We start from the raw sequence: 21863 nt of genomic DNA, 5'->3' as shown, positions 1-21863 counted from the left end.
CAAGGTATGTTTACATTTACATTTAAGTAATTTAGCAGACGCTCTTATCCAGAGCGACTTACAAATTGGTGCATTCACCTTATGACATCATCTCTAGGAGACAGAACGCGTCTCCTTCCTGAGTGGTATGATAGCTGCATGGTCCCATGGTGTTTATACTTGCGTACTATTGTTTGTACAGATCAATGTGGTACCTTCAGGCGTTTGGAAGTTGCTTCCAAGGATGAACCAGACTTGTGGAGGTCTACAATTTTTTATGAGGTCTTGGCTGATTTCTTTTGATTTTCCCATGATGTTAAGCAAAGAGGCACTGCGTTTGAAGGTAGGCCTTGAAATGCATCCACAGGTACACCTCCAATTGACTCAAATTATGTCAACTAACCTTGTCCTAAGCGACTTACCAAAATTATAGTTTGTTAACAAGAAATTTGTGGAGTGGTTGAAAAACGAGTTTTAATGACTACGACCTAAGTGTATGTAAACTTCTGACTTCAACTGTAGCAAAATTCCAAATGCCAACAAAGTAAAACATCTCATTGCATAGCAGTATCAAAGCAGGTCCCCCTCTCCCACCACACAGGGAACCCCACATTCTTCTAAATTCCCACCAACTTGAAATATCCCACAGACATCAATTCAACGTCTATTTCATGTTGGTTCAATGTAATTTAATTGAAATCACATGGAACAAATGTTGATTCCCCCATTGTGTGCCCGGTGGGATGGTGACAGAGAAATTATGAGAGCAAGCAGGTCAGTAAGGAAGACAACAGACTACAATGACGGATGGATATTTAACAGTATGACGTATATATGACACGTTATGTTATTGCATATGCTTAATGCAATAGGATGTGTCAACATAAAGGACCAGGTTGGAACAGAAGGATATTATCGCATTTGAACATGCTCAAATGGGGCGAGCGCGGACTTCCTTCCTTAGTTGTGGCGATATCATATCCCCAGTGCTTCCCCTCTCTTGCGTTCAAGAACATGATGCAATAATGGCAGAAGGAGTACAAGAGTGAGGAGAGAAGGACGACTGAGACGTGGAGGCAAATGGACGGACGGGCAGTCAGATAGACGGACAGATAAAACATTTACAAAATAGCCAACGATTGCACTTCCTGTGGATTTGCTCTGAGAAGATCAATGGTAAAACGAAGATAACTCCGCAGGTGAACCAGCTCATAAAGGTCAGCGTTGTGAAGTGTAAAGCCAATATACATTTTTTATATTTGTTGATACAAACATTGTGTATAGTGTCCAGAATGAAACGTTTCGGAGAGGAGGTGTGTTTTATTTTCCCTTGTTTGTGACGATGTGCGTGTATGTGATGATGTGTTGAAGATAAGTACATGATCTTTGCATGCCTATCCATGCTGAATGGAAATACAGCCACAGGGACCTAGCTGTAAACAAGTCCCTCTGGCCTTTGTCCAGTGCTTATTTGGAACCAGATCTTGCCGGAACAGGATCCGGAACCTCTAAATTTGGGACTGTTTCATTCCGGAACCTATTTGCCAGGATCCTTAACTCTCATGGCATGAAAAATCATTTCCACCAGGGGTGCAACTTTCATGGGGGACAAGTGACAGTTTTATCATTGGAATGTGATATAAAACAAGGCAACGGTGTGCTTTAGGACCATGCGGATGCCCCCGAGCGGCCGGGTAGGCTGTTTGGAGTGTTTATCCGACTGGATTTAAGACCATGTGGACACCACAGAGTGGGCTGCCAGGCTGTGTGAAGGCAAAGCTTCTGGAAGGCTGGCTGGACCAGCACAGGAGAGTTGGGTATAGTTCAGTGTACGCGTTGCGCTCTTTCACCGAGTTGTAAAAGGAACAGAAACTGGCTACTCTTTAGTTGACTGATATGCCTTACGCTGGCAAGGTAACTGCTTATTAACTCAACAGAAAAAAACTAAACTAGTGTTTATTCGCAGTGCTGAGCTAGTATTGTAACTGACAATTAGCGTTAGTTAATGTTTCATCCCCTCTCGACTGAGGTGAATGAATAAGCTACACTTCCTACGTTTTGCATAGTACTATAGGTTAATGCCTACCTTTTTAGGAGGACGATTTGCAGGCAGAGACAAATTAATGGGTGATCCATACTTATTGAAAATGAAAAGGCACAATGCTCGCTCACCATAGCAGACTAACCTATGTGCCTGTTGTGCCTTTTCAATCATGATTAAATTTGTTGATTGCACTTCTACTCACGTTGGTTGAGTGACCTCCACTTCTTTTCATTATCAATATTTATTTGCAGTCACTGTAGTAAACTACAGTCTCATCGTATTTAAGTTAATTTCATATTCAAGTTAACTGACACGTGATTCTCCACCCATGCAGGCAGCCTACTATTTCAACGAGACTACACATACTAGGCGTACTTGAACTCTCATGCCCAACTAGGAGAGGTAGGCTACTGAAGGTGAAGCACCGGATTCTGAATGTATGAATAAGGCAAAAAATGTGTTTTTAGGCTAACTCATACAGTAGGTAGGCTAACGTATACAAAGCAGAAAGAGGACCGTTTCAAAATAATTTGTGGGACAACAAAAATATTTTAATCACCAAAGTAGTTGTCTGACCGCCCGCTCCCGCCTGCAGCATGAAAAATCGGGACCTGCAGGCATGCCACGGAAATGCAGCCCTCTAGTGCAGTCAGTACACAATGCTATGCTCATCATGTCTTAAAGGGATCAGATTGTGACAGGGGTCCCAGTAGTGTAAGACAGCCAGGGAAGACCAGTCTACGGAGCTCAGGGGAATTTTGCAGTATATTCAGTGAATGATGCAAAGTTCCGCCTGGAATTGATGGGTAGACCTACAGTAACTACAGGACAGCAGTTTAAAGCTACAGTCTGGGAATAATGGTCATTTCAATTATTGAACCATTCATTACATTTTTGGATAATATAATGTATAAATGTACACCAAGGTCATTCTTTGTCATGCCTCATTTCAGGAGGATCAGATGGTGACAGGGGTCTCAGCAGCCAGGAAGCTAGGGGAGACCAGTCTGTGACAGAGGTGAGGCGATACAACACTTTTTTCTCTCTGTCCAGTAAACACTGGACAAGCCAGATGCTATTTTAATAAGGCAGTCTGACAAACTTCCAAAGTTGATTTCCAAACTGTATCAAGGGTTGATAGAGGCTTTTCCCGATGACACAACACAAAAATGCGAGGAAGACCTGGGAGACGCTTCTGGTAATGATGAGAGAATATAGATCTGTTAGAATGCCCGGTCATGTTCATATAATCTCACACACAAATTACTGCAGTTTAAGACCTTCCATAGAACGTACTATATGGCAGTGAAACTGACTGTCATGCACTCAGAAATGTTATTCCTCTGCTGGAGGTGTAAAACACAAAAAGGGGACATATTTGCATATGTTATGGTCTTGTGAAGGCTGGCTGAAATCTGTCAACGAGAATGTTCTTTAATCTCAGCAAGTCTACAGATTCTCCCTGTTTTTGTTTGCTTGGAAATGTTAATACTGGAGACTGTTGTCTGAAGACACTGTGTAGCCAAGCATTTATAGCGGCTAATAAATGCATTGCCATTAATTGGAAGGTTGGTTATCCTTCCACAATGTATGGAACAAATGTCAAGTTATGTACAGTATCACTAGATTTGTTTTAAGATTAAGGGTATACTGTGCAACTTTCATAAGGTTTGGATGCCTTATATGGAATACTGTACGACAAAAGGAGTCCGTATTGAAAACATGTTCACGTCAGAGGAGATTTAGGCAATCCCTAGCTGCTGGGCTGCTCAGTCCTGGCCCTGGGGGTCTGCTCTACTGTTGTCACTCGACCCTTGGCCTAGCACACCTCTGAAAACAATAATGAATGTTTCACTAAGATCCTAAAGCTGATTGGGGTGTGTTGGGTTGGGGCGCTGCAGGGTGGTGGACCCTTAGGGGCAGGACGGGGTGACCCAGCTATTGTGTACAAGTGAAAAGAGCTCTACAGTACTATTAGGCCTATGATATGAATTGTATGGAGGGTACACTGTTTCTGTGTCTTAATGTGTAGGTGTATGTGTGTTTTCATTCTGCTTTTGTTTTCCAAACCTTTCCCTTGAGATATAAAAAAAAAAGATGAGAAGGAAGTTGTGTTGGGGAGAGAACTAAGTTATTGACTAGACTGGTGGTGTTGTGCGTGTAAGCGGCTCGGGTTGGCTGGGCGGTCTGGCTGAAATTTGTTATAGAGGATGTCTTAAAGACAATCAAAAGTTGTCTTTGTACTTCATTTGTAGGAGTTGTTCATTTGTTAGGCTATTGGTTAAAGGTGCAACACAATACTGATTATTGAATTATCATGGATCTAGTTCAGTCAATCACTTACCTAGCTTGATGACTGTGGGAATTTTTGCTTACTTTTTGTTCTACATAGAGATGGCTAGAAGGGCCATGGGTCATATTAGATTGTGTAGAAATGCAGGAAATGTGCTTTAGATGCCCCCCAAAAATGTGAGGGCCCCCAGACTCCTGCCAAGTTATGTCCCCCTCTGAAAATAGCACTGCTGGGTGATTTAAAAAGTCATAGTCAATTGATCAATAATATAATAATACTCTGAGCAAAAAACGTTTTTATTTTATTTACAATATGTTGAGTCTATGAGAATAGAAAGGTTCAGAACTTTTGTAAAACATCACAGCACAGTTTAAAAAGATATGGCAAATAAAAATTGAAAAACTGGATGGTGTTCACAGATAGATGGGAAGGGTTGAGTGGAGCTGAAGGATGGGACTAAAAACAAACAAAAGATAACTATTGTAAAATATACTGTGTCCGTAAAATGTATATAGTATGTATAGGCTGGAAATAGAAGCCTAAGTGTTGTTGTCCATTAGTTTACTCCAGGTAGGGGAGGGATGGTAGGGTTAGAGAAAAATAATAAAGGAAAATATATAAAAGTTTAGACAGTTACTGGTACTGTATATATTTACCCCCCAAAAAATATATGGGGGATTGGAAATGATGCGGACAATTACATTGATGGAAGCCACAATCTATCTGCAATATTAAAGCTGATCTTCCCCCTAAAAAAAGCTATATATATTTTTTGCATTATTATGTTCCCCCACTTTTAAAACAAAAGATGCAGCCCTGATTTCCACTGTTTGCAATGTAAAAATGTGGCTAATTCAAGTTGACTCCTTCCGGCTGAGAGGTGGGGCACTCTGCTGAGAGTCAGACTCGGCCGACGTCATGTGGTCCGAGTCTGAGCCGCCTTCGGCAGTATTACTTATGGCTAGGATGCGGGGATTGAGCTCGGGCCGATTCCGGTGTGAGGTATCTGGCCCAAATGTATTACTTGGGGCTTGGCCCGATTCCCGTGTGAGTTATCTGGCCCAAATATATTACTTGGGGCTCGGGATGATTGGGGCTACTCTCTGGCAGGTGATTACACGGGCTGCTTTATATAATTAACATTTCATAAATTATTTTTCTATATTTTGTCATTGTTTCTGTGAGAAAAAAAATAGAATTACCATTTAAATAAAATTCTTTAAGAGTCCTGTGTAGTATTTTGATACTTTGTGCAGGGCAATTGATAAGCATTACAGATGCTGGGTCGAGACCCGTGCCGGCCGTGCCCGGGAGACCCATGAGGCAACACACATTTGGCCCAGCGTCGTCCGATTTAGGGGAGGGTTTGGCCGGCCGGCCGGGATGTCTTTGTCCCATCGCGCTGTAGCGACTCCTATGGCGGGCCAGGCGCATGCACGCTGACACGGTCACCAGGTGTATGGTGTTTCCTCCTACACAAGATATTTTGTATGTAGAAAATGTATAATGGTAATATTTAAAATGACTAAATTGGGTAATTTTGTATACATTTATTTAAATTTGCATCGGGCAGCTTCTGGGGGGATTCTGGTAAGATGACGGCAAAGTTGGCTGAATTCCGGTAGACAGAAACGGCCCAAGTACGGGCCGTTTCCGTCTACCGGAATTCAGCCGACTTTGCCGTCATCTTACCAGAATCTGGATTCTGGGCAGTCATTAATTTTGATTCCGGGCAGAGTCTGACACCTGATTCCTGGAATGATACAATCAATTGGGCCGATACCTCATTGCTAGCTGGGCAATCACGTCATGCAGCCAAAACAGTTTACAGTTGGGAATGCCGGAAAATATGTCAGTCATGCAGCCGAAACAGGCCTTTACTGATATTTCAGATACAATCGCGGCAAAAATACAGGTTGGAAAGCAAATGGATTCTGTTGAAAAGAGAAGACTATTTTGTCTGTAGGCTACCAAGTTTTCAACTTCCAAATAGACCTATTGAGCAAACAGCATTGTTTACCAAGTAAAACAAGAGATACATTTTACCACGAGCACATCGCCAGTGAGTGAGTGAAACTGGAAAGCTTTTTTAGGACTGTAATTTCCTCCTGGTATTGTACAATATGTGTCTCCACACACCTAGGTCAAGGCTATTGATGTATTGAAGACAAGTTCGTTTTTATTGATCTCAGATTCTTAGTTTGTTAGTGTCAAACTAGCATGTCATTTTGATTTAAAATTATGTAGAATTGCATGAAATGCGTTTATAAAGGCCACATTTTTCACAAACCCTAGGCTACAAAATGTTTTCCCCCTGTGTACAACTTCTGCAAACGCCTTTACTGACCTATGCCAGTACGCAAAAGCAGAGCTTCTGTTTGCTCTTTGTGGTCTAGGCTGGGTAACCATAAAGCACTTTGTGACAACTGTATGTTGATGAAAAAGTGTTTTATGGATACATTTGATATATACTCTCTTTGGGAATTGTGTAATATCCATTGTTGTCCTCTCATTCTGTGTCTCTCTCTCTCTTCTATTCATAGATCTATATTTCATACCATGTGTTCTAATTCTTATTTCTCTGGTCATTCTATTCAACAGTAGTGAGGACTGCTAATCCCGAAGATCTACAAACCACAGATTCTTCAACTCCCTCCCAAAATGGCGTCAGACCTCTCCATCTCCGCTGGCCCCCCAAGCTCCCCTCCACCTCTCCTCTCGCCTCCTCTCCTTTCTCACCTATCAAACCAGATCGGCATCTCCATCCTGGTCCTAGCATTCGTCCTCGGTTTCCCCGGTAACCTGTTTGTTGTGTGGTCGGTGCTGTGCCGTGTGAGGCATCGTTCAGTTACCTGCCTGCTCGTCTTAAACCTCGCCGTGGCCGACGCGTTGGTGTTGCTAAGCTCCCCGCTTTTCCTGCGCTTCCTGGCAGGCGGGCGAGGCTGGGAGTTCGGGGCGGTGGCCTGTAAATTGGTGCACTACCTGTGCTGTGTCAACATGAACGTGTCCATCTACCTGATCAGCCTGATGAGCTTGGATCGCTGGCTGGCCGTCGCAAGGCCCTTCCTGGCCCAGAGGATGAGGACAAAGAAAACCCTGATGGCCGTTCTACTAGGGATCTGGGTGCTGGCTTTCGTCTTTGCACTGCCCATGGCCTTCTATCGCAGGTGGGGCTGTTTGTATGGGTTGTGTGTATGGGTTGTGTGTATGGGTTGTGTGTGTGCGAGAGGCATGAGAGAGAGGAAATATTAAAATACACTTACACGAACAAAAAGGCTTATCATTCTTCAATACTGATCTGAAGATTTTTGTTTGCATTACAGGCTGTTTATTTCTGTAGTTCCCGAGCTCTTAAACACTTCTCTAATAACCTGCGAAGTATGGCTGCAATAAAGACAACCTGGAACACTTCCATTGTCTCAATCAAACAAACTCTCTCTCTCTTTTGTCCTTATGCATTCCTCAAGTCACACACTGTGGTCCTGGGGAACATCCATGAGACCCATCATGTCTCCTTCGTGTTGTAAAATCTCTCTCTCTCTCTCTCTCTCTCTCTCTCTCTCTCTCTCTCTCTCTCTCTCTCTCTCTCTCTCTATCTCTATCTCTATCTCTATCTCTATACCTAGTAACCTGAAGCTGCACTTGAACAGCTCTGTGACCGTCTGCATGTCGTACCACTGGAAAAGTGTGGGTCACCAGGTGTTCCAGTACCTGTTTGAGACCGTCCTGGGCTTCTTCCTCCCCTTCACTTTCATCATCGTCTGCTACACCTCTGTCATCTGTGGACTACGCAGGGCCATGTTCCAGCACAAGGGACGGGGAAACCGTCTCATCCTCCTCATCATCGGCACCTTCGCTCTCTTCTGGCTGCCCTACCACGTGGTCAACATCTTACAGGTATGAGAGTTTGCCAATGTATTTCAAGGTACTGCACATTATGAAGCAGTTCATTTGTTGTGTGTCATACAGGTATAATAACAGGTATAAGCCCTATCTGTCTCTCTTGTATCTGCCTCTCTCTCAGGTGATTGGTCTACTTGGTGGTAACGACACTCTGTTTAAAGCAGCCGCGGTGGCCCGTCCCAACGTCACAGCACTCGCTTTCCTGAGCAGCAGCGTGAACCCTGTACTGTACGTATTCGCTGGCAGCTCCCACATCCGCCAGGCCGGTCTCAGCTTCATGGCCAAGCTCTTCGAGGGCACCAACATTGAGGGAGGGACCTCTGCCTCCTTTACCCGCAGCACAAAGTCCAGCCGGAGTAGTTCTTCAGCCCCACTCAAGCTGGGGCGGTCGGGGAAGGGGGGGGATGGGAATAGTGTGACGGAGCTGCAGGAAGTCAGGGTTAAGTCCAAGCCGGAGCTCAAGACTTTGACATCCAATGATCCGTTGGAGTAGTGTTACTTTTTGTGGCCTACTGTACTAGTCATAGGTTAACCGTATTTAATGTATTTCACAGATCTTTGATACAATTTGTGCTTTATAGCTCGCGTTTGTGGTTGCCTCCATGCAATTTCTGGATAAAAATATTATAAAATACACTTAATGTTTTAACCTGTTGACAAATCGAGTCAGTATAGCGATTTCTTCAAGGAAGGAGGGAAGGAATTGTTCGAGACACTTACACGCAAGGTAGAGGGGAGAGTGTGGTAAGTTGAGACACCCTTGTTTCTCGGAAACCATACACAAAATTAATAATTTGACCCAATATTTTATGGTGTACGTGAAGGATGAAACCACATGGGAAAAGCAAGTTAGGTCCAAAAAATGGATTTTCACCAAGTCAAATGAATTTATTGTGTTAGAGTTTATATGATGCTTGTATCTAAACCAAAGTAGATCATTTTCAGATTGTTCTATACATCAGTTTTGGTCTCGATAAGCTTCAACATGAGGTCCTAAACCTAGCATGAAAGTGCATCCTTGTAGCTGTGTGGGCTAATATAGTCAATGTTTGTTTTGGGGTAAGTTGAGCCAATGGCTAGTTGAGCAAATTGAAGTGTTTTCTTCTCATGCGTAATGCAAGGCATTATCACTGGGATATGAGGTAACAACAGGGCCTTGCCTATGTTAAACGTGTTTTAAAAAAGTACAGAAGTGTTTGTTAGGCATTTAGCCTGTGTTAAAATATGCTTAAATTATTTAAAGAGAAAAAAGTGATTGTAATTCTGTTGATACGTGTTTGGGAAATAAAGATGTAAATAAAGACATGGTTTTAAAAATTAAAGACATGGTTTTAAAAAGGTAGTGGTAATATTTTATTCAGTACAGAATTTTTTAGGCAGCTTTACTTACCACTTTCCTGCGGCTCAACTTACACCATACATACCCAGTTTATTTTTTATCTTTTATACAAGCTATGTTTTCCAAAACTGTAATATTTACATGGATTATGATTATTTCCAAGGATATACAACATCCTGAAGAATATAGTGATAACTTTGCTAGAAAGAATACTATATTTACCTTGACGGGGTGAAACTGAATGTAAACAATGGCTCAACTTATCCCAATGACTTGAGCTGTGTTTGGAAACTCGAATTTGCACGATGATCTCATTATTCTAATCATAGTTAATTATTACAAAATATCTGAGCAGGCGAAGCCGTGTGGAACAGTTGCCAGCTATTGATGCACCATTATTCAAATGCTTTCACCACACAGATTCTAAAACATCACATACAGTGACTAACCTCAACAAACATAGCATACTGTAACAAGCAATAACAGAATGCATTAGATAACTTTGTACTTTAGGTGTCAATAGTAAGGGAGAGTGGGGTAAGTTGAGCAAGTCTTTACATTCAGCATCACTACATCAAGGGAAATACTATATTATTCCTAACAAAGATATCTACATATATTTCAGGATGTTTTGTATCCTTGGAAATAATCAGAATTCATGTAAACATAACATTTTTTAAAACATAGCCTTTCCAATTGGCACAATTTACACTGGGTACGGGGTAAGTTGAGCATAGGGACAGGGTAAGTTGAGATGCCTTGGGGATAGTGGGTGATGGTGCTGGTAGGTCAAAGTTTAGAGAAGTAGTCAAATCAAATCTTATTGGTCACATACACATGGTTAGCAGATGTTAATGCGAGTGTAGCGAAATAGTTGTGCTTCTAGTTCCAACAGTGCAGTAATATCTAACAAGTAATCTAACAATTCCCAACAACTACCTAATACACACACATCTAACAAGTAATCTAACAAATCCCCAACAACTACCTAATACACACAAATCTAAAGGGGTGAATGAGAATATGTATATATAAGTATATGGATGACCGAGCGGCATAGGCAAGGGGCAGTAGGTGGTATAAAATACAGTATATACATGTGATATGAGTAATGTAAGATATGTAAACATTATTAAAGTACCACTATTTAAAGTGGCATTGTTTAAAGTGACTAGTGATCCATTTATTAAAGTGTCTAGTGATTGGGTCTCAATACAGTATATACAAGTGATGTGAGTAATGTAAGATATGTAGACATTATTATTAAAGTGGCAATATTTAGAGTGGCATTGTTTAAAGTGACTAGCGATCCATTTATTAAAGTGTCCAGTGATTGGGTCTCAATGTAGGCAGCAGCCTCTCTGAGTTAGGGATTGCTGTTTAGCAGTCTGATGGCCTTGAGATAGAAGCTGTTTCTCAATCTCTCGGTCCCCGCTTTGATGCACCTGTACTGACCTCGCCTTCTGGATGATAGCTGTGTGAACAGACAGTGGCTCGAGTGGTTGTTGTCCTTGATTATCTTTTTGGCCTTCCTGTGACATTGGGTGCTGTAGGTGTCATGGATGGCATGCAGCCTAACACGATGCTCTCGATGGTGCATCTGTAAAAGTTTGTCAGGGTTTTGGGTGATAAGCCAAATTTCTTCAGCCTCCTAAGGTTGAAGAGGCGCTGTTGCGCCTTTTTCACCACACTGTTTGTGTGGGTGGACCATTTCAGTTTGTCTGTGATGTGTACGCCCAGGAACTTAAAACGTTCCACCTTCTCCACTGCTGTCCCTAATATGTGGATAGGGGGGTGCTCCCTCTGCTGTTTCCTGAAGTCAACGATCATCTCCTTTGTTTTGTTGATGTTGAGTGAGAGGTTGTTTTCATGACACCACACTCTGAGTGCCCTCACCTCTTCCCTGTAGGCTGTCTCGTTGTTGTTGGTGATCAAGCCCACTACTGCAGTGTCATTGGCAAACTTGATGATTGAGTTGGAGGTGTGTATGGCCATGCAGTCGTGGGTGAACAGGGAGTACAGGAGAGGGCTGAGCACACACCCTGGTGGGGCCCCAGTGTTGCGGGTCAGCGAAGTGGAGATGTTGTTTCCTACCTTCACCACCTGGGGGCGGTTCGTCAGAAAGTCCAGAACCAGGTTGCACAGGGAGGGGTTGAGACACAGGGCCTCCAGCTTGATAATGAGCTTGGAGGGTACTATGGTGTTGAATGCTGAGCTGTAGTCAATGAACAGCATTCTTACATAGGTATTATTTTTGTACAGATGGCATAGGGCAGTGTGCAGTGCAATGGCGATTGCGTCATCTGTGGACCTGTTGGAGCGGTTTGCAAAATGAAGTGGGTCTGGGTGGCTGGTAAAGTGGCGGTGATATGATCCCTGACTAACCTCTCAAAGCACTTCATGATGACAGAAGTGGGTGCTACGGGTCGGTAGTCATTTAGTTCAGGTATCTTTGCCTTCTTGGGTACAGGAACAATGGTAGCCATCTTGAAGCATATGGGGACAACAGACTGGCGATGGAAGAACTAAGATATTTTCAGCTTCCAGGAATTGTGTACAGATCCTTGCGTCATGGGGCCGTGCATTATCATTATGAAAAATGAGGTGATGGCGGCGGATGAATTGCACGACAGTGGGTCTCAGGATCTCGTCATGGTACCTCTGTGCATTCAAATTGCCATTGATAAAATGCAATTGTGTTTGTTGTCCGTAGCTTATGCCTGCCCATACCATAACTTCACCGCACCGCCACCATGGGGCACTCTGTTCACAACATTGACAAGAGTGTAAAGGCTGTCGCTCTCCTCATCCTCGGACGAGGTGAGGAGAGAAGGATCTTCAGACCAAAACGCAGCTTGAGGGAAATAAGCCATCTTTATTATGAATACGACGATGGCAACACGAAACACAAAACACTTTCAAATTTACAAAACAAGAAAACGACGTTGACGAAACCTGAACATAAACTTACATAACTACACGTAAACTCACGGACAGGAAACAGACGACATCGAAACGAAAACGAACAGCCAAACAGTCCCGTATGGTACATACATCGACACGACACAGGAGACAATCACCCACAAACAAACAGTGAGAACGCCCTACCTAAATATGACTCTTAATTAGAGGAAAACACAAACCACCTGCCTCTAATCAAGAGCCATACCAGGCAACCCAAAACCAACATAGAAACAGATAACATAGACTGCCCACCCAAAACTAACGCCCTGACCAATTACACATACAAAAACAACATAACACTGGTCAGGACCGTTACATAACCCCCCCCTCAAGGTGCGAACTCCGGGCGCACCAGCACAAAGTCCAGGGGAGGGTCTGGGTGGGCAGGTGACCACGGTGGTGGCTCCGGCTCTGGACGCTGTCCCCACACCACCATAGTCACTCCCCGTTTTTGTCTTCCCCTCCCAATGCCCACCCTAAAACTCACATCCCCTAAATAAACAGCCAGCACCAGGAGAAGGGGCAGCACCGGGACAAAGGGCAGCACCGGGACAAGGGGCAGCACCGGAACAAGGGGCAGCACCGGGACAAGGGACAGCACCGGGACAATGGGCAGCACCGGGACAATGGGCAGCACCGGGACAAGGGGCAGCACCAGGACAAGGGGCAGCACCAGGATAAGGGGCAGCACCGGGACAAGGGGCAGCACCGGGACAAGGGGCAGCACCGGGACAAGGGGCAACACCGGGACAAGGGGCAACACCGGGACAAGGGGCAACACCGGGACAAGGGACAGGTCCCGGCTGATAAACTCTGGCAGATCCTGGCTGAGGGACTCTGGCAGGTCTATGCAGGCTGACGGCTCTCGACGCTCATGGCAGGCTGACGGCTCTCGACGCTCATGGCAGGCTGACGGCTCTCGACGCTCATGGCAGGCTGACGGCTCTCGACGCTCATGGCAGGCTGACGGCTCTCGACGCTCATGGCGCTCTGACGGCTCTGGCTGCTCATGGCTCTCTGACGGCTCTGGCTGCTCATGGCTCTCTGACGGCTCTGGCTGCTCATGGCTCTCTGACGGCTCTGGCTGCTCATGGCTCTCTGACGGCTCTGGCAGATCCTGTCTGGTTGGCGGCTCTGGCAGATCCTGTCTGGCGGGCGGCTCTGGCAGATCCTGTCTGGCGGGCGGCTCTGGCAGATCCTGTCTGGCGGGCGGCTCTAGCGGCTCCTGTCTGGCTGACGGCTCTAGCGGCTCCTGTCTGGCGGATGGCTCTGTAGGCTCATGGCAGACGGGCGGCTTTGCAGGCTCATGGCAGACGGGCGGCTTTGCAGGCTCCTGGCAGACGGATGGCTCAGACGGCGCTGGGGAGACGGATGGCTCAGATGGCGCTGGGGAGACGGATGGCTCAGATGGCGCTGGGGAGACGGATGGCTCAGATGGCGCTGGTGAGACGGATGGCTCTGGCCGGATACGGCGCACTGTAGACCTGGTGCGTGGTGCCGGAACTGGAGGCACCGGGCTAAGGATAAGCACCTTCCTACTAGTGCGGGGAGCAGGGACAGGGCACACTGTATTCTCAAAGCCCACTCTATAACTGATGCATGGTACCGGCACTGGTGACGCCGGGCTGAGGACAAGCACATCAGGATTAGTAGGGGGAGAAGATACAGTGTGTACAGGGCTCTGAAGACGCACTGGTAGCTTAGTGCGTGGGGCCGGAACTGGAGGCACCGGGCTAGATACACGCACTACAGGGAGAGTGCGTGGAGGAGGAACAGGGCTCAGGATACGCACTGGTAGCCTAGTGCGTAGTGTAGACACTGTAGGTACTAGGCTGGGGCGGGGAGGTGGCGCCGGAAATACCGGACCGTGGAGGCGTACTGGCACTCTTGAGCATTGAGCCTGCCCAACCTTACCTGGTTGAATACTCCCGGTTGCCCGACCAGTGCGGGGAGGTGGAATAACCCGCACCGGGCTATGTAGGCGAACCGGAGAAACCATGCGTAAGGCAGGTGCCATGTATGCCGGCCCGAGGAGACGCACTGGAGACCAGACGCGTTGAGCCGGCCTCATGACACCTGGCTCAATACCCAATCTAGCCCTACCAGTGCGGGGAGGTGGAATAACCCGCACTGGGCTATGCACTCGTACAGGAGACACCGTGCGCTCTACTGCGTAACACGGCGCCTGCCCGTACTCCCGCTCTCCACGGTAAGCCTGGGAAGTGGGCGCAGGTCTCCTACCTGCCCTTGGCCCACTACCTCCTAGCCCCCCCCCAAGAAATTTTTGGGAATTACTTACGGGCTTTTTGGGCTTCCGTGCCAGACGCGTTCCCTCATAGCTCCGGTTCCTCTCTCCGGTAGCCTCTGCTCTCCTCAGTGCCTCCAGCTGTTCCCATGGGAGGCGATCTCTACCAGCCAGGATCTCCTCCCATGTGTAGACACCTTTTCCATCCAATAAATCGTCCCATGTCCATTGCTCCTTCTTCTCCTGTCCCTTACTCCGTTTATTTTTCCCTTGCCGCTTGGTCTTAGCGTGGTGGGTGATTCTGTAAAGGCTGTCGCTCTCCTCATCCTCGGACGAGGTGAGGAGAGAAGGATCTTCAGACCAAAACGCAGCTTGAGGGAAATAAGCCATCTTTATTATGAATACGACGATGGCAACACGAAACACAAAACACTTTCAAATTTACAAAACAAGAAAACGACGTTGACGAAACCTGAACATAAACTTACATAACTACACGTAAACTCACGGACAGGAAACAGACGACATCGAAACGAAAACGAACAGCCAAACAGTCCCGTATGGTACATACATCGACACGACACAGGAGACAATCACCCACAAACAAACAGTGAGAACGCCCTACCTAAATATGACTCTTAATTAGAGGAAAACGCAAACCACCTGCCTCTAATCAAGAGCCATACCAGGCAACCCAAAACCAACATAGAAACAGATAACATAGACTGCCCACCCAAAACTAACGCCCTGACCAATTACACATGCAAAAACAACATAAAACTGGTCAGGACCGTTACAAAGAGCAAACCTCTCGCCCCACAATGCCATACACGCTGTCTATGGTGTCAATTACGATTCAAAAATCTAACTGGCACGAGATGGTGCGCATGCTAGATGAAACATCATTGCATGAAATGCTGAGACTCAGATTTTTCACTTAGAAACGTACAGTTGAAGTCGGAAGTTTACATACACCTTAGCCAAATACATTTAACCTGTTAGGCGGGCTGTCCCGACGTCGGTACACTTATGACAACATCCAGCTCTATTGCAGGGCGCGAAATTCAAAATCTATTTTTTTTAAATATTTAACTTTCACACATTAACAAGTCCAATACAGCATTTGAAAGATAAACATCTTGTCAATCCAGCCAACATGTCCGATTTTTTAAATGTTTTACAGAGAAAACACCACATATTTATGTTAGCTCACCACCAAATAAAAAAGAGGACAGTGTAACGGTCCTGACCAGTTTTATGTTGTTTTTGTATGTGTAATTGGTCAGGGCGTTAGTTTTGGGTGGGCAGTCTATGTTATCTGTTTCTATGTTGGTTTTGGGTTGCCTGGTATGGCTCTTGATTAGAGGCAGGTGGTTTGCGTTTTCCTCTAATTAAGAGTCATATTTAGGTTGGGCGTTCTCACTGTTTGTTTGTGGGTGATTGTCTCCTGTGTCGTTGCATGTATTTACCATACGGGACTGTTTGGCTGTTCGTTTCGATGTCGTCTGTTTCCTGTACGTGAGTTTATGTTTAGTTATGTAAGTTTATGTTCAGGTTTCGTCAACGTCGTTTTCTTGTTTTGTAGTTTTGAAAGTGTTTTGTTTTGTTTCGTGTTGCCGTCGTATTCATAATAAAGATGGCTTATTTCCCAAATGCTGCGTTTTGGTCTGAAGATCCTTCTCTCCTCACCTCGTCCGAGGATGAGGAGAGAGACAGCCGTTACAGAATCACCCACCACGCTAAGACCAAGCGGCAAGGGAAAAATAAACGGAGTAAGGGACAGGAGAAGAAGGAGCAATGGACATGGGACGATTTATTGGATGGAAAAGGTGTCTACACATGGGAGGAGATCCTGGCTGGTAGAGATCGCCTCCCATGGGAACAGCTGGAGGCACTGAGGAGAGCAGAGGCTACCGGAGAGAGGAACCGGAGCTATGAGGGAACGCGTCTGGCACGGAAGCCCAAAAAGCCCGTAAGTAATTCCCAAAAATTTCTTGGGGGGGGGCTAGGAGGTAGTGGGCCAAGGGCAGGTAGGAGACCTGCGCCCACTTCCCAGGCTTACCGTGGAGAGCGGGAGTACGGGCAGGCGCCGTGTTACGCAGTAGAGCGCACGGTGTCTCCTGTACGAGTGCATAGCCCAGTGCGGGTTATTCCACCTCCCCGCACTGGTAGGGCTAGATTGGGTATTGAGCCAGGTGTCATGAGGCCGGCTCAACGCGTCTGGTCTCCAGTGCGTCTCCTCGGGCCGGCATACATGGCACCGGCCTTACGCATGGTTTCCCCGGTTCGCCTACATAGCCCGGTGCGGGTTATTCCACCTCCCCGCACTGGTCGGGCAACCGGGAGCATTCAACCAGGTAAGGTCGGGCAGGCTCAATGCTCAAGAGAGCCAGTACGCCTCCACGGTCCGGTATTTCCGGCGCCACCTCCCCGCCCCAGCCTAGTACCTACAGTGTCTACACTACGCACTAGGCTACCAGTGCGTATCCTGAGCCCTGTTCCTCCTCCACGCACTCTCCCTGTAGTGCGTGTATCTAGCCCGGTGCCTCCAGTTCCGGCCCCACGCACTAAGCTACCAGTGCGTCTTCAGAGCCCTGTACACACTGTATCTTCTCCCCCTACTAATCCTGATGTGCTTGTCCTCAGCCCGGTGTCACCAGTGCCGGTGCCTCGCATCAGTTACAGAGTGGGCTTTGAGAGTACAGTGTGCCCTGTCCCTGCTCCCCGCACTAGTAGGAAGGTGCTTATCATTAGCACGGTGCCTCCAGTTCCGGCACCACGCACCAGGTCTACAGTGCGCCGCATCCGGCCAGAGCCATCCGTCTCACCAGCGCCATCTGAGCCATCCGTCTCCCCAGCGCCATCTGAGCCATCCGTCTCCCCAGCGCCATCTGAGCCATCCGTCTCCCCAGCGCCATCTGAGCCATCCGTCTCCCCAGCGCCGTCTGAGTCATCCGTCTGCCAGGAGCCTGCAAAGCCGCCCGTCTGCCATGAGCCTGCAAAGCCGCCCGTCTGCCATGAGCCTACAGAGCCATCCGCCAGACAGGAGCCGCTAGAGCCGTCAGCCAGACAGGATCTGCCAGAGCCGCCCGCCAGACAGGATCTGCCAGAGCCGCCAACCAGACAGGATCTGCCAGAGCCGCCAACCAGACAGGATCTGCCAGAGCCGCCAACCAGACAGGATCTGCCAGAGCCGCCAACCAGACAGGATCTGCCAGAGCCGCCAACCAGACAGGATCTGCCAGAGCCGCCAGCGAGCCATGAGCAGCCAGAGCCGCCAGAGAGCCATGAGCAGCCAGAGCCGCCAGAGAGCCATGAGCAGCCAGAGCCGTCAGAGAGCCATGAGCAGCCAGAGCCGTCAGAGAGCCATGAGCAGCCAGAGCCGTCAGAGAGCCATGAGCAGCCAGAGCCGTCAGCCTGCCATGAGCGTCGAGAGCCGTCAGCCTGCCATGAGCGTCGAGAGCCGTCAGCCTGCCATGAGCGTCGAGAGCCGTCAGCCTGCCATGAGCATCGAGAGCCGTCAGCCTGCCATGAGCGTCGAGAGCCGTCAGCCTGCCATGAGCGTCGAGAGCCGTCAGCCTGCCATGAGCGTAGAGAGCCGTCAGTCTGCCATGAGCGTCGAGAGCCGTCAGCCTGCATAGACCTGCCAGAGTCCCTCAGCCAGGATCTGCCAGAGTTTATCAGCCGGGACCTGCCCCTTGTCCCCGTGCTGCCCCTTGTCCCGGTGCTGCCCCTTGTCCCGGTGCTGCCCCTTGTCCCGGTGCTGCCCCTTGTCCCGGTGCTGCCCCTTGTCCCGGTGCTGCCCCTTATCCCGGTGCTGCCCCTTGTCCCGGTGCTGCCCCTTGTCCCGGTGCTGCCCCTTGTCCCGGTGCTGCCCCTTGTCCCGGTGCTGCCCTTTGTCCCGGTGCTGCCCCTTCTCCTGGTGCTGACTGTTTATTTAGGGGATGTGAGTTTTAGGGTGGGCATTGGGAGGGGAAGACAAAAACGGGGAGTGACTATGGTGGTGTGGGGACAGCGTCCAGAGCCGGAGCCACCACCGTGGTCACCTGCCCACCCAGACCCTCCCCTGGACTTTGTGCTGGTGCGCCCGGAGTTCGCACCTTGAGGGGGGGGTTATGTAACGGTCCTGACCAGTTTTATGTTGTTTTTGTATGTGTAATTGGTCAGGGCGTTAGTTTTGGGTGGGCAGTCTATGTTATCTGTTTCTATGTTGGTTTTGGGTTGCCTGGTATGGCTCTTGATTAGAGGCAGGTGGTTTGCGTTTTCCTCTAATTAAGAGTCATATTTAGGTAGGGCGTTCTCACTGTTTGTTTGTGGGTGATTGTCTCCTGTGTCGTTGCATGTATTTACCATACGGGACTGTTTGGTTGTTCGTTTCGATGTCGTCTGTTTCCTGTACGTGAGTTTATGTTTAGTTATGTAAGTTTATGTTCAGGTTTCGTCAACGTCGTTTTCTTGTTTTGTAGTTTTGAAAGTGTTTTGTTTTGTTTCGTGTTGCCGTCGTATTTATAATAAAGATGGCTTATTTCCCAAATGCTGCGTTTTGGTCTGAAGATCCTTCTCTCCTCACCTCGTCCGAGGATGAGGAGAGAGACAGCCGTTACAGACAGACATTTTTCACAGCACAAGTAGGATTCAAGTAGCATGCACAAGCCAACCTAACTAACCTAGAACCAACCTAAATAACCTAGAAAAAACTACCTCAGATGACAGTCCTATAACATGTTACACAATAAATCTATGTTTTGTTCAAAAAATGTGCATACTTTAGCTATAAATCAGTTTTACATTACTGCTCCCATAGCTACAGTCTGAAATCGCACGGGAGTAGCCAGAGAAAATACAGACACCAACGTCAACTACTAATTACACCTCATAAAACATTTCAGAAAAATATATGGTGGATAGCTAATGAAAGACAAAGATCGTGTGAATAGAGCCAATATTTCCGATTTTTGAAGTGTTTTACAGCGAAAACACAATATATCGTTATATTAGCTTACTACATTAGCTAGCATACGGCAGCATTGATTCTAGTCAAACGGTAGCATAGCACAGTTCGACAGATATATGAAAAGCATCCCAAATTGGGTCCTTATCTTTGTTGATATTCCATCAGAATGTTGTAAAGGGGTCCATTGTCCAGTACAGTCTTTGTTTGGGATCCAGAACAAACTATTTCCCTCTTGAATTAGCAAGCACACTGGCCGTGCGGCGCTAGCCTCTCTTTCTTCAAACAATTCTTGCGTCGCATCACGTCTAAAGTCCAGAATAAATTTCAATAATATAATTAAACTATATTGAAAAAACATACTTTAGGATGATTTTGTGACATGTATCAAATAATATCGAAGCCAGAGCTCATATTCACCTTTAACGAGCGTTGTCCAGGAGCCGAGACATTGTTCTATTTCGTGCCCAGAAAAAAATATAAAGTGCGCAGGTCTCCCTCCAAGATGTTGTGTTCAGTCCCTGGACGAGATATTCAAGTGCTTTCTGCTCTCACTTCCGCATTACACCCAGAGGAAGGCGTATGACGTGTTTCTACAGTCCTAAGTGACATGACCTTTTATAGACAAGCTCTTAAAGAGAGACATCGCATTTGGAAATCTCAATTCCGGATAGGAAATGGGCTGTAAAAATAGTTCTGTTCCACTTAGAGAAATAATTCAAACGTTTTTAGAAACTAGAGACTGTTTTCTATCCAATAGTAGTAAATATATGCATATTGTAAGAGCAAAAATTGATTGAGGCCGTTTGAAAATGTGCACATATTTTCCAGTTTTTCAATACGCCCCCTGCAGCCATAAGAACTCAGTTTTTCACAATTCCTGACATTTAATCCTAGTGTAACGGATGTGAAATGGCTAGCTAGTTAGCGGGTACGCGCTAGTAGCGTTTCAATCAGTTACGTCACTTGCTCTGAAACCTAGATGTAGGGTTTCCCCTTGCTCTGCAAGGGCCGTGGCCTTTGTGGAGCGATGGGTAACGATGCTTCGTGGGCGACCGTTGTTGATGTGTGCAGAGGGTCCCTGGTTCGCGCCCGTGTCGGGGCGAGGGGACGGTTTAAAGTTATACTGTTACATTGATGCTGTTGACCCGGATCACTGGTTGCTGCGGAAAAGGAGGACGTTGAAAGGGGGGTGAGTGTAACGGATGTGAAATTGCTAGTTAGTTAGTGGGTACGCGCTATTAGCGTTTCAATCAGTTCCGTCACTTGCTCTGAAACCTAGATGTAGGGTTTCCCCTTGCTCTGCAAGGGCCGCGGCTTTTGTGGAGCGATGGGTAACGATGCTTCGTGGGTGTCAGTTGTTGATGTGTGCAGAAGGTCCCTGGTTCGCGCCCGTGTCGGGGCGAGGGGACGTACTAAAGTTATACTGTTACACTAGTAAAACTTCCCGGTCTTAGGTCAGTTAGGATCACCACTTTATTTTAAGAATGTGAAACGTCAGAATAATAGTAGAGAGAATGATTTATTTCAGCTTTTATTTCTTTCATCACATTCCCAGTGGGTCAGAAGTTTACATACGCTCAATTAGTATTTGGTAGCATTGCCTTAAAATTGTTTAACTTGGGTCAAACGTTTTGGGTAGCCTTCCACAAGCTTCCCACAATAAGTTGGGTGAATTTTGGCCCATTCCTCCTGACAGAGCTGGTGTAACTGAGTCAGGTTTGTAGGCTTCCTTGCTCACACATGCTTTTTCAGTTCTGCCCACACATTTTCTATAGGATTGAGGTCAGGGCTTTGTGATGGCCACTCCAATACCTTGACTTTGTTGTCCTTAAGCCATTTTGCCACAACTCTGGAAGTATGCATTGTCCATTTGGAAGACCCATTTGCGACCAAGCTTTAACTTCCTGACTGATGTCTTGAGATGTTGCTTCAATATATCCACATAATTTTCCATCCTCATGATGCCATCTATTTTGTGAAGTGCATCTGTCCCACCTGCAGCAAAGCACCCCCACAACATGATGCTGCCACCCCTGTGCTTCACGGTTGGGATGGTGTTCTTCGGCTAACTGTAAGTTGCTCTGGATAAAAGTGTCTACTGAAAAGGAATGAATAGACCATTTCAGTTTTCCCATAGAAATC

At 46.8% G+C, this 21863-nt stretch overlaps 1 protein-coding gene across 1 annotated transcript; it reads left to right on the top strand.

Moving 5' to 3' along the window:
* Window positions 1-441: 441 nt before the first annotated feature.
* LOC129865512 (leukotriene B4 receptor 1-like) lies at window positions 442-10725 on the top strand. Its single transcript, XM_055938366.1, has 5 exons — window positions 442-1196; window positions 2977-3041; window positions 6918-7483; window positions 7943-8213; window positions 8341-10725. Exons 3-5 carry the CDS (start codon window positions 6978-6980, stop codon window positions 8710-8712), a joined length of 1149 nt encoding a protein of 382 aa, XP_055794341.1. The 5' UTR covers window positions 442-1196; window positions 2977-3041; window positions 6918-6977; the 3' UTR covers window positions 8713-10725.
* The last annotated feature ends 11138 nt before the right edge of the window (window positions 10726-21863 follow it).

This window comes from Salvelinus fontinalis, chromosome 11 (genome assembly GCF_029448725.1).
Source record: "Salvelinus fontinalis isolate EN_2023a chromosome 11, ASM2944872v1, whole genome shotgun sequence".
Taxonomy (NCBI): Eukaryota; Metazoa; Chordata; class Actinopteri; order Salmoniformes; family Salmonidae; genus Salvelinus; species Salvelinus fontinalis.
This window is presented reverse-complemented; position numbering and strand designations above follow the sequence as displayed.